This window comes from Clupea harengus, chromosome 6, assembly GCF_900700415.2.
Source record: "Clupea harengus chromosome 6, Ch_v2.0.2, whole genome shotgun sequence".
NCBI lineage: Eukaryota > Metazoa > Chordata > Actinopteri > Clupeiformes > Clupeidae > Clupea > Clupea harengus.
The window spans coordinates 9,773,346-9,785,845 of NC_045157.1; the positions used below are offsets into that span (position 1 = coordinate 9,773,346).

Below are 12,500 nucleotides of genomic sequence, written 5' to 3' on the forward strand. Positions count from 1 at the left end.
CTCTCCCTCTCTCTCTCTCTCTACCATTATCATCTTCCCTCTCTCCCTCCCTCTCTCTCTCCCTCCCTCTCTCTCTCTCTTTCTCTCTCTCCCTCCCTCCCTCCCTCCCTCTCTCTCTACCATTATTATCATCTTCCCTCCCTCCCTCCCTCCCTCTCTCTCTCTCTCTTTCTCTCTCTCCCTCCCTCCCTCTCTCTCCCTCCCTCCCTCCCTCCGTGGGATGGAAAGTTTTTGCCCAGGTGTGTGCAGGTAGTGGCTTGTACCCTGATGATGAGTCAGGCCGAGGGAAGCGTTCACCAAATCCCAGTAGCCCCTAGCAACATGTTTACCTTCAAACTACCCCCCCCCCCGGCCACCCCAAACCGCCTCGCTCATGCTGCTGGCTGTGAACACACTTGTAGTTTGGGTAGGGCTGGGTGTGAAAGGGCGGGGGTGTGTGTGTGTGTGTGTGTGTGTGTGTGTGTGTGTGGATGAATGGCTTAAGCATGAGTTTCTCTCATGTGTGTATGTGTGCATTTGAGTATGAATAAATAAGGGACAGTTGCCTTTGTGCGCTGGTGTGGGGGGGGCGGGGGGGTGTGTGTGTGCATGAATGAATGAATGAATGAATGAATGAATGTTTGTGAGTGAATGTGTGCACACATGAACTATTGTGCAATCGCACGCCTTTCTGTTGAAGCAGCCTTGCTCCAGGTCCAGTGCTGATCACTAGCAGTGCCTCAGTGATAAAGCCACCTGGGGCTATTGGGGTTGGAAGAATTGCCACTTCAGCTGGGGCTATTGGGGTTGTAAGAATTGCCACTTCAGCAGGAGCTATTGAGGTTGTAAGAGTTGCCCCTTCAGCATGAGGGCAGATTTCGTCATGCTAGTTTACTGCCCTGCGATAAGATAAATGCGTTTATATCCTTTCGCGATAAGACACTTACAACTAAACCAGCGTGTCCTAATAGCGCAGGACAGCAAACATCAATAATGCATCCTACAGATCGGACATGTGTGTGTGTGTGTGTGTGTGTGTGTGTGTGTGTGTGTGTGTGTGTGTGTGTGTGTGTGTGTGTGTGTGTGTGTGTGTTTTTAAGAACATAAATCAAGCAGGAACGCTCTCTTAGAAGTGATCATACATTTTTCACCTTATCATGAAAAAGCTTAAAAGGCTTGCATGCAGGTGCACTGCAGAGCCCACAGACAGACAGAGCCACCTCCACGACTGCAGAGCTGCGTCCGCATCCCATATGGCCCCGATCCGGCAGAGACACGGAACAGAACCGGCCCAGACCCGGCAGAGACACGGCCCACAGTCACATTTTATATGGACAGCTGCGTAGCTCTTGAAGGCACGAGGGCACCACCAGAAACCTATTTATAAAGCTACCTCTATCTTTCACTTAGAAGCATTTCCGTGACTTGTAGGGGAAAACTATAAATAGCAGTGAATAGCTTTCATGTTAACAGAGAAGAGGAAAATGGGGGGGGTGGGGTGGGGGGTGGGGGGGGGGTCCATGGTGGGTCACGATTCAGAAAAGTGTTTCTGGGCAACAACACAACACCTGCACCACGCCAACTTCCTAAACAATGGACAAGGCAAGAAGACACAGCAATTCTGTTCAATGAACCACATCACAGCAGCTTGCAGACAGGCGATTGGACACCTTGACTGCTCCATACACACACACACCCACACACACACAAACACACACACACACAAACACACCCACACACACACAAACACACACACACACACAGCACCAAGACTTACCCGTCCATAACCAAAACACACAGAGCCTTCTCAGAGAGGGAGGCAAGACAATAACGGTTCCCAAGGCTGCGGGTTATCGGAGTATAACCCACACATGCACGCCTTATCTCACACTCTGGGTTCAAAACAAACACCACCACCTGCTGGTCCAGATGCACCCGCTCCTGCTCTGCCCACCGTGACCCCCACGCCAGTCTGGACCTGCTGACCCCCGATGTCCCGCGGCTAAGTCAAGCAGCAGCTCTACCTGGGCCCGAACATTATGAACTGTCCCCTTCGCCATCAGCTGTCTACCTGTGTACCACGCCCACCTGGAGCAGTGTTCACACCTGGAGAACGCAGACCACAAGGTTCCGAGAGCCACGCCACTGATTCTACTCGTCTTACACTCACATTTGGAGCCTCCACCAACTAAGCTCCAGAAACATATTTCAGTCATATTAAGCTTGGGATGTGCAAGTTTGCCTTGCCCCCCCCCCATTAACCCAACCCACCTGCTGTCAGGTAACTCAGAGTTCCAACTGCTCAGGTGATTTTAGCCACACACCTGCAACAACAACACCTTCATGGGTCTCTTCCCCAGGGATAACACACACACACACACACACACACACACACACACACACACACACACACACACACACACACACACACACACACACACAAAGCCCCTATATAACCAGTACCGCACCCTTCTTCTGAGGTGAAAACACTGAGGACCTTCAGTGATGGAAACAAACAAACGGAACGCCCCGGAGCAGAGGACACATAAGAGCGCTCTCTCTAACGTCGCAGCTAAAACTCCCTTCTGCCCTCCCAGAACTTGGTTTGCTCCAGTGAAGGAGCGATGGAGAGACAAGACCAGACTGTCTGCCCTCAGTTACACCCTCACCACACACACACGCACACGCACACACACACACACACACACAGTCCTTACGCTCCACTTTGGCTGCCAAGTTGGTACACATGGCTAAGATTCGATTATGCAAGAGAGTCTTTGGTCTGTCGTGTGCAGTTCACTGAGAAATGTGTCCATTCAGGACGATGGCTAGCTGGACGTTTGCCCGCAGCACATCCACACTAACTCAGCTAAATCACCCTTTAACAAACTCCACAATTATCTCCAACAGCTCCCCCACTTCCTCCCTCCCTCCCTCAGTCAGTCTCTCCCTCCCTCAGTCAGTAAGTCTCTCCCTCACTCACTCACTGCTCTCAGATCAAATTCCAACCAAATATGAGGGGGAAAGAAAGAAGACATGAAAAACACACACACACACACGACACGATACAGCCCTGTGATGTAAACCATTTATCAAAAGAAACTGTGACTTGGAAAGACCATATTGTGTGGTCTCTAGCACTAAATGAAGGTGACCGGAGGGGGGCCGAGTTGCCTGCCAACAGTCCCCTGAGTTTGTCGCGTCTGCACAGCTGATGGCACACCTGTGTCCCTGCTTTACTTTGCATATTCATCTCTGGACAAACAAACACGGCTTGCAGATTCTGTGCTGTCTGAGAGAAAGAGAACGATAAAGAGAGAGAGAGAGAGAGAGAGAGAGAGAGAGAGACACACAGTGTATGTGTGTGTGTGTATTTCTTGGTCATGTAAACAAGCCTGTGATGAATGTTTAAATGGATGGCCAATTCTCCACTGCATCCTCATTTTCATGTCCTACACGTCCATCAACTGACACACTCTCTTTCGGCACACACTCCTTCGCTCATGATAGCCGCTGTGTGTGTGTGCGTGGCATTTATCAATAATAGGCTTTTTTTTGTCCTTTCACAAGCATGAGCGGAATAGAGGAGAGATGAAACACACACACACACACACACACACACACACACACACACACACAACAGTAACAGCAACACACCTCATTAATAAAACACTAACAGTAGCACGTCTGAATTCATCTCGATTGTTAAGCAATTTCCAAAGGTCATCTGAAGTCAAACCACACCCTTCAGAGGAAGCAAGCAGCTGTGTGAACACACACACACACACACACACACACACACGACCGACCATCGGTGTGAACACACACACAAAACAGCTTCTTTACCATGCAAAACACACCCTACACCCCCGCTATGCTTTTGGACTTGAGTGAGTGAGGAGAGCAGATCGTCCCTCTTCTCTTCCTCAGGGGGGGGAAGTGAGAGGTTCACACACACACACACCACACTGGGGTCGGGTCATGTGACCAGCTACAGAGACCCCTTTAGATGAGAGCTCTATTTCAGGCCCACGCTGAATTCCCCGGGTGCTCACGACGTCACGCAGGACGTCACGCAGTCATAATGGATGCAGCTGGATTCGCATGCAGAGGCAGGATCTACCAGATGGCGCAGAACCCTATACGGTTCTGGGCCACATCCGGCCCAGCGTCAGCAGCTATAAAGCCATCTAGTCCGTGATGGACCCACTGTAGTGGAATTTCTGTATGATCATCTGAAATTGGAATTTTAGGGCTTCCAGTAGAATTCCAGTAGTAGGATCGGAACCTCTGATTTTCCATAGAGCAGGAAACGCCACACATTAATACACCCCAGCACAGTGCACAATGGCAGGAAGTGAGGTACTACATATGGAAGAGAATGGAAGATCAGCCTACACATCACTACCGCTGAGCCCACGTGTCCAACGACAGACAGATGATCAAATGGGTCAGAAGAACTACTGAAAACTCAAACTGAACCAGTACGGCAGCTGCCCCTCTTCTCCAGCGCAGGGGGCTGACGTGAGACTGTCCACCCCCCCTAAGTGTGCCACCTTGCTCGGGGAAGGATGGCTGAGGCTCACCCCCCCCCCTGATGGATCTCTGGCGGTCTGGGGGAGGATGTGGCTGTCTTAATTAACTCAACAGCTGTGTGGTGCTCAGGCCATCTGTCTGTGGAGGGGTATTCATTTTTAAAACTTAAAAGGCCTTCCCCGGCACGGAGGGGGCACGAGACAACGGCCTCCGACGTGTTAATTTACGAGGTGCAGCTCCCAGCACACCCTTCTGTAAAGTGATACCAAATGGCCTCCATAAAACAAAAAGACGGCCCTGAATTGTATTTGCCATATAAGCCTGGCCTCTTGATTCAATCCCAGCACTCTATACAGAGCTGGGGCCACTCTGTGTAGTCTGCACTCTTTGGTATTTTGCAAACAATTCAACTCAACAAGACTACGCCATTTCCAGACATAATATACATGAATTAAAACCTGAATATTGAGGCCAGATCAAACAGCCGTTTCAGTCCTACTCAGATTGACTGATATCTTCACACAGAGGAGCAGTCAACAAGAACCAGGGTGGGAGGGATGGAGGGAGAGAGAGGGATGGAGGGAGAGAGAGAGATGGAGAGCCTCAGCCTTAACTTGAACAATGTGATCTTAAATCTGCTGGACATCTATGACTGAAACCAAAAGAAACTCAAAGTCACTGCCACAGACACCGGTTGTATGCTTGTATGTTTCTGAGTGTGTGTGTGTGTGTGTGTGTGTGTGTGTGTGTAAGAGCGAGAGAGAGAGAGAGAGAGAGAGAGATCATTGTTTGAAATGTGAGAAAATGATCTCCAGAGCCGAGGCCAGGTGAAAGCTGCGGCCGCATCACAGAGGCTGAACACACATCACTGCAGCACAGTGCATCACGACTGCCCGGTCCGACAGAAAAAAAAGCAAAGAATGAAACTGCGCGAGGCAGCTGGAGAACTGGTGCAGTGTAGTGTTTCCTTGTCTAGTCTAGTCGAAACCTGAGAATAGGGGGCTTCATGAAAGGCAAGGTTGTGGGATTACCAGCAGACTAGCAGCAGGCACAGCACAGGCCGAAATCATTAGCCACACACACACACACAATCTCTACAGTGTCCACCAATGCAACTGACACATAGGGGTCAGGGGAATCTGCAGATCTATCAACGCAAAGCTATGTTTTTCTTTTTCAAATTACATTCATGATATAGAGTAAGGAACGACTGTGCAATGACGGTCATTATTCTATGGTCTACGTGTGTATTACGCAGTGAAAAGACCTCTAGCATCAGATAGGACCGATGATCCTAATAACAAAATCGCATGCACGGTCAATTAAACAACATCCAAGGTCGGCAGGGCATTCTGCCCCCCCCCCCCGTGAGATATAGCTGTTGTTGTCGGGATTGATCTTTCAATCCCTAATGCCATACTAGACCGGAGGAGAATGGTGAATTATTAGTCGTGATCTCCGTTGCTGCAGCGGCAGTCACATGAAGAGAGAGGGAGGGAGGGAGGGAGCGTGGTCGTGCGTCACCGGAGCCACCTCCTCCTCCGTTACTACTACGTCCAGAAGCCCCGAAGCACATGACTGCACCAACTCGGTGTTTTGTAACTCTGGTCACGAGGATGGGAGTACTATTACATTGACCAGACAGCAAGTTCAAACGACATGAAAGACAAACGATAAATTGGACAAATTACACTGCCTCCGAGCACAGGGCTAAGCCTACTTTTGGTTACAGTACGGCTGCCAAATTGGTCGATGGTTTTAGTTATTTATTTCGCCGAATTTGTTTTCACTTGAATGGTAGAGGTATCTAATGTAACGCTATACGGCGAGGGTGTCGATCCACGAAAGCATAGACGCAGTGTTCGCCGAGTTAACCATTATAAGCTACTAACATAACATACGAATGAAATTACATTCTGAGGGGAAACAAATGTTAAACGTCCGATAAATATTTGAAGGTATCAAAACCACTTAACGCTTAACACTAATCTGTGAAAGGCTAACTTACAAACAATTAATATTGAGTGTGTCAAGGTGGTCAGAGCCATCTGAGAGCGTGCAAAAAATTAATACAACGTTAAGTGATCTATCGTTAGCCTACTGTAGTTATCGTGACGTTTGACATGCAACCATGTCATGTCTGAAGTAGTCTCGAATAACATTACATGCACCCAGCCAGTCCAAGATTCAAAGAGGTATAAAATGGCTATAAATAGTCATAACGTTGTCAAATCGTTTAACTATAATACAGCAACTGCCCATTTTACAGCCTCAGCCTTCTTGCCGCCATACAGTGTAACTTGTCTTGTTCCATCACGTAAGACTAACGTAAGCTAACGTTAATGTGTTCAACACATAGAACATTTTATAACAAGCAGTGATTACGCAAACGATTACGAAAATAGACGTCTTTTGTTAAATAGCAAGCTAAATCATGACATCGGCTCTTAAATAAACTACGTTTTACTTCCTTGTAACATATCCGCATGTCTCACACATTAACATTATCAACTTTGCACAACTGACTTCCCTTAAGACCACAGTCATTGCTAGGTAGTAAGGCTTCAAATACACTTCACCAAGGGCTCATCGTTCTCTAAGCTGCACGCCAAAGTTGCACAACACGCCACTCCTGTTTACACAAGAGCAATCATCTTCATAATACTTATGGGCAGGTATAGCACACGTATTCTCCCCCAACAAACAACATGCAACATTTCGAAAACTAATGCTCTGCTAACATTACACATTTATTAAACACATGATCTTTAATAATTTACCAGAGAAAGCCACGACCACTCATATCCTTAAAACAATAGAAAGGCTTCTTGTCAACTAGACGAAACTGTCACCCACGTGTCCGGAGTCTCCCAAATTCGCGTGATTTGGAGACGTTAACGAAGTTGCCTTTCAGACGCCGAAAAGTTTTGTGCGCTTTTGTACCACAAATATCAACAAACAAACAGCATGTTTGTGCAACCAAAGTGATTATTCTATAAGGAAATGATCCTTTCGGCCACGTTTTCCAATCTGACAGTATCCCCAAAACTCCACGTGAAGCAGAGACACACGTCAGTGGCTTAAGGAGCCGGCTGATGTAGAGCTCTGAGGTGCCGCCGACAGTGACAGTCCTTGAATGGTGATGGTATTTCGCCTTGCTTCGAGCAATAACATGCAAAAATAAATCCCAAGCCTTGTAGTCCTGTCCCTGCACATATGGAATCCGAACGTAGCTTACCTGGCTCCCGGAGTTTTCTGTCAGGTAATTGAAGACAAAGGAAGAGAGCTCCTCATCCAACAGTGAAGCGCAGTCCGCCATCTTCTAGAGAGAATGAGACCGGAGGAGTCAGAGAGCGGAGTATACAGGTCCGCTGCGATTCCGTTCAGATGCCGGGGGAGGGCGCCGTGCAGAATCTCTTACTGGTGTTATCAAATATTACACTGTTAAATGGGGTGATAAAATGCAATGATTTCACTGTGTAAATACCATAAATCTCCGTTGAGGTGAAGTATGAGGAACGCTTCCATATCAACAGTAGTAGCGTACTGTAAGAAAATGTCAAGTCTTTTTGTCAGAATGAGGTCTCCCTATCCAGTCAGAAAGCTTGAACATATTGCCGATGACTCATTTATACGGCAAACACTTGCAGCTACACTGCAGTTTGTTGCTAAGGCTTCCGTTGCCAGAGCCAAACGTTTTCTGTGGATAGACACGACTAATATAAATATTAATTATTCATCTCAACAGAAAATGCATTTAACGTAACAACAGGTCATACACTCAGGGCATCCTATTAATGACACCTGAAACCTGTCCCGCACATGTTTTTGCATTCTGACGCACTTGTGCGATTTCAAGTCATGTGAGTGCAAAATACACTCAAACTCACTCTATATGTGACGGTAGCCAGGGGGTATAACTGTCTATTTACTTATCAACAACAACCAGTTCAAAACATGCTCTGCAAGGGCATTTGGTTGTAGGCCTATTGAACAGGGCAGATCTAAGACAAGGCAGAAAGCACAATCACAAGGCATTCCTCATTGACACTTTATGCAAAAAAACAAGAACTGGAATTCTTTGTAGTAGGCTGTAGGTGTGTTGGCCAAGACTGCTGGGCTACTGAGAGTGCTATTACTAGAGGATGTTCCAAATATAACCTCCTTTAGCATGCATTAGTCTCCAATAATCTCACTCAAGACTGCCGCCTGGGGAGCTGAGCCAGACCCAGGTGTGCTGTGTGTCCTCTGTGAGACACCATAGCACACAAAGGCAATAAAGGAATTTACACAGAACATCATTTAGCTGTTAATCAATGGCAATTATGGCCTCTCTAATGCATATATGTGTCATACCCTACAGAATACTCTGGGAAAACGTCAGTGGGTTTTGGTCTGACTGGTCTACTGTCCTGAATGATAATGGTTGGGGTTAGAGATGGCGCAGCACGGAGGATGCCACTATGTTTGGAGATCTCAATCACAGGCTGGCCTGAGGCAAGGATCAGCCTGTCTCTCACTCACTGTGCCCCTTTAGGCTGCAAACTTATGAGCAAGCTCTCGGAAGAGGATACACTTCTGCCTCCTCCATAATAAACTGAGTGTGTCAGGTTGAGAACTGAAATGGCCGACTAGTGCCACATCCTGTCGCGTTGGAGATTTGACTGAATGTCTTTGTTGTAAACCAGGGATGTGACTGTTATAATCCTAATTCGATGAGTAAGCACTGTCCCCCATCAACAGACATCACTCATGCAGGACAGCGTGTAGCACAGAGCATTGGCACGCTGCAGATTAAATTAACCCTGCTTAATCGCAGCCATGTATCTGATAGGCATCAATACGCCCAGGACAGCCCAGAGGCCTTGAGGGATCAGGCCATGGGGCACCCACAGGCCCTGCCCACATGACACAAACATTCCCTCCAATCGAGCTGCTATTGATTGGCAGTCTGAGTAGCCAATTATTGATCAGACTTGCAGATGTTTGGGTTTGGGAAGTCTGGATGATGGGATGGATTTTCCCATAAGTGGGCAGTCTCTGTAGCTCCCCCCCCCCCCTCTCACTCACCCACCCCCCCCCCTTCCCCTGTCTCTCTCTCATTAACTGTGCTGTGCGTCTACCTCTTGTACAGCGTATCATTTCTCTCCTTTGGGGGATATACCAGAGGATCCCCTCGCTGTTGTATCCACCCTTGAGAGGCTCTTCATTAGGCGTGTAGTTTGGCAGTGAATTTAAGGTCATTTCCCAGCAGAGTGCTTTACTGTACCAGATCATCCACTTTCAACAGAGAAAAGATCAAAGACTGTATCTCAACCACTCTGCATTACGTATTGGCACCACCATCAAAGGTTCAGCCGTCCCTAGGTGGATGCGTGCATTCCTTGAGTAATGTATATGTTGTAACACATTCATGCACATTTAAACCCACCCACTTTAATCCCCCACTACGGATGCACAGCCACTCCTCACAAAAGGACCATAATGGAGATTCAGCCAGAGAAGAGAAACAAAGCCAAAGCCACTGCTGCTGATGTCAGAAACCTTCTTCATCTTTCAACATCTGAGATGTTTTCCTGCTACACAGGATTGGCAGATATGTTGCCAATGAAAGTGAACATTCCCTTGCAAGCTGAGAGTGGCGGAGGACAAGGAGTGTGACATGCTAGATCTGTGATCAGAGACACGCTGCCTCAGTTGGAGGAGTGTGGGTTTGTGTGTGTGTGTGTGTGTGTGCTGACCAGCTGACAGCGAGATCAAAGACACACGGCTCGGTGACATTTAAGTCATCTCTGCTGTCAGAGAGGGGTACAAGTCCAGGCTGTTCCCAGGGGGATTTTGCCCTTATAGCCACCAGACCCCCTGCTGGGCCTGTAGGAAGCTTTACTGGAAAGAGGAAGAGAGAGAGAAAGTAAAGAGCAAAACAGAGAGATGAAGGAATTACGAGAGAGGAAAACAGAGGGAGAGAGATTGGGAGGCGTCGTCTCTTGTCATCCGTCAGTCAGCTGATGAGAATGCTGCCCTATTTCATCAATCACTGGCCCTGCCACATCGATCAGCTGCGGGGACACTGTTTGTGTGTGCGTGCGTGTGTGTGTCTGTGTGCGTGCGTGTGTGTTGTGTTTGATGGTAGAGGTCAAAGCGGCTCACATTCAGCTGCATGGGATGTGGTCAATATCGTTCACGCGTTGTTTCCGAGACTCACAGCTCACATGCGATGTGTAAACTGCATGGAGTCAGTGTTGTTGTTGTTTTTGTTGTTCTCCTTCATCAGTGCCTTTGACTTGTGATCAATGTGACAGTAATGGGAGCCATACGTCCTGTCCTGTCAGCCCCCCTCCTCCATCATGGCTGGGACCATAACAACCAGAGCCACACATTACAAGACACTGCCTGATTAGGACTCTGATTTAATGGTCTGTGTGTGTGTGCGTAGTGCGTACATGTGTGTGTGTGTGGTGTGTGTGAGGGGGTTGTCTAATCAAGCTAGCGAAGCTCATAAATCAGAAGGTGTGCTGGACGCTGGTCACCTCGTATGTTGCGCACATCCATGTGACTGCAGCAGCAGCTGGCCATCCGGTCCCTCTCCGTGTGATGGACCATCCGGAGGGGACGGTGCTCCGGGGGGAAGAGCAATATGGAGGAGTTAACCTGCACTCTCTCTCACACCATTAAACACAATGTATTAAATACCATGTATTGCAGTTAATCCAAGTGGATTCCCTTCGGCTTGGGAGCTCTTGGGCAGTCATTCGCACAGGCTGTGAGGTGTTTTAATGTAAATTAAAAAGCTGTTGTTGACGGTGTGGCACAGACTGCTTGTTTTCTGGTCTGTACAGGTTTTACTGACCCATGTAATATTCTTCATATTTATGATATCATATTTCCCTGGTATTCCTAATTTCTCTGACGGATGTCAATGGCTCTAATCCACCACGATGTTCGTGCAGGCTGAGAATTTGAACTGTATGTACTGAGAATTTGAGAACGGAGTGCATTTCCTCTGAAACAATCCTGGAGCAGGCAAACGCTGCACGAGTCATCTATTTAAAGACCCATGAGTCAGTAAGACACATCTGCTTTGCGTGGCTGTGTAGCTGTGTTCAGCGCGAGGCTGCTCATCGCATCTGCTTATCCGCAGCAGTCTTCAGAGGGATCCTATTCAGTCGTTCACACCACAACATTAGCACTTGGTGGTTGCGTAAGTAGGTACTCAATACAAGTGATGCAAAACAAGTATGGAGCTCACTGTACTAATTTACTTGAGAGTGTATTTAGGTGTGTGATTAAGAGATGTGAGGCGCTGTTAGCCGCCACAGATAACAGCTCATCAATCAAGTGGGTTGCTTTGAATGGGAGGATATTACAGCCATAACCAGGTGAACTTTACACATTGACCTGTATTGGAGAGAGTCAGAGATAACGCTGGAGCTCGGTCTGTGTGTGTTTGTGCGAGATGGCATTTCATGGAAGGACAGGAATGGAATATCTGAGAGCCAAGAAATGCTTCTGCAAATGTGAATAGCCTTGCTTGGATACAGACTTCAGCATAGCCATGATGCATTGTCGAATGTGACTAAAGAGTATTTGTTGACAGTAATCTCTCCCTCTTATTATAATAATATAAATAAATAAAATAAATAAATATCATAATAATATTTTGGGGGGTAAATTATTGCTATTCTTGAAGTAATGATCAATAAAATGAATACTACTTAAATGTATAGAGCCATGTCTTGTGAGAGGTTTCCATGATGCTGATGAGGAGAGGATAGTGCTGAGACTGCTTTGGAACATGCTGATCAAGCTTCACAAACAAGTCAGCCATTCCAGTCCAGAGATCAGTCTTGAGGCGCCCTAGTAACCAGGAAGGTAAGCTTTAACGCACAGCGCATCACAGCCTGGTTATGCGTGCTTCTAATCTGCTGGGTTCCACTGATCACTGAACCTGAAAACCTCTCTCTGGCACTCGAGCCTCCTGATTG

At 47.5% G+C, this 12,500-nt stretch overlaps 1 protein-coding gene across 2 annotated transcripts in view; it reads right to left on the bottom strand.

Annotated features, from left to right (window-relative positions):
- ppargc1b (peroxisome proliferator-activated receptor gamma, coactivator 1 beta) overlaps nt 1-8,107 on the bottom strand; it is a 58,010-nt gene extending 49,903 nt beyond the window's left edge. For both annotated transcript variants that reach the window (XM_012834296.3, XM_012834295.3), the window contains exon 1: nt 7,754-8,107. In XM_012834296.3, coding sequence (XP_012689750.2) covers nt 7,754-7,834 — 81 coding nt within the window. In that variant the 5' untranslated portion in view covers nt 7,835-8,107. The remainder of the gene's footprint in view (nt 1-7,753) is intronic.
- Nucleotides 8,108-12,500: the final 4,393 nt, after the last annotated feature.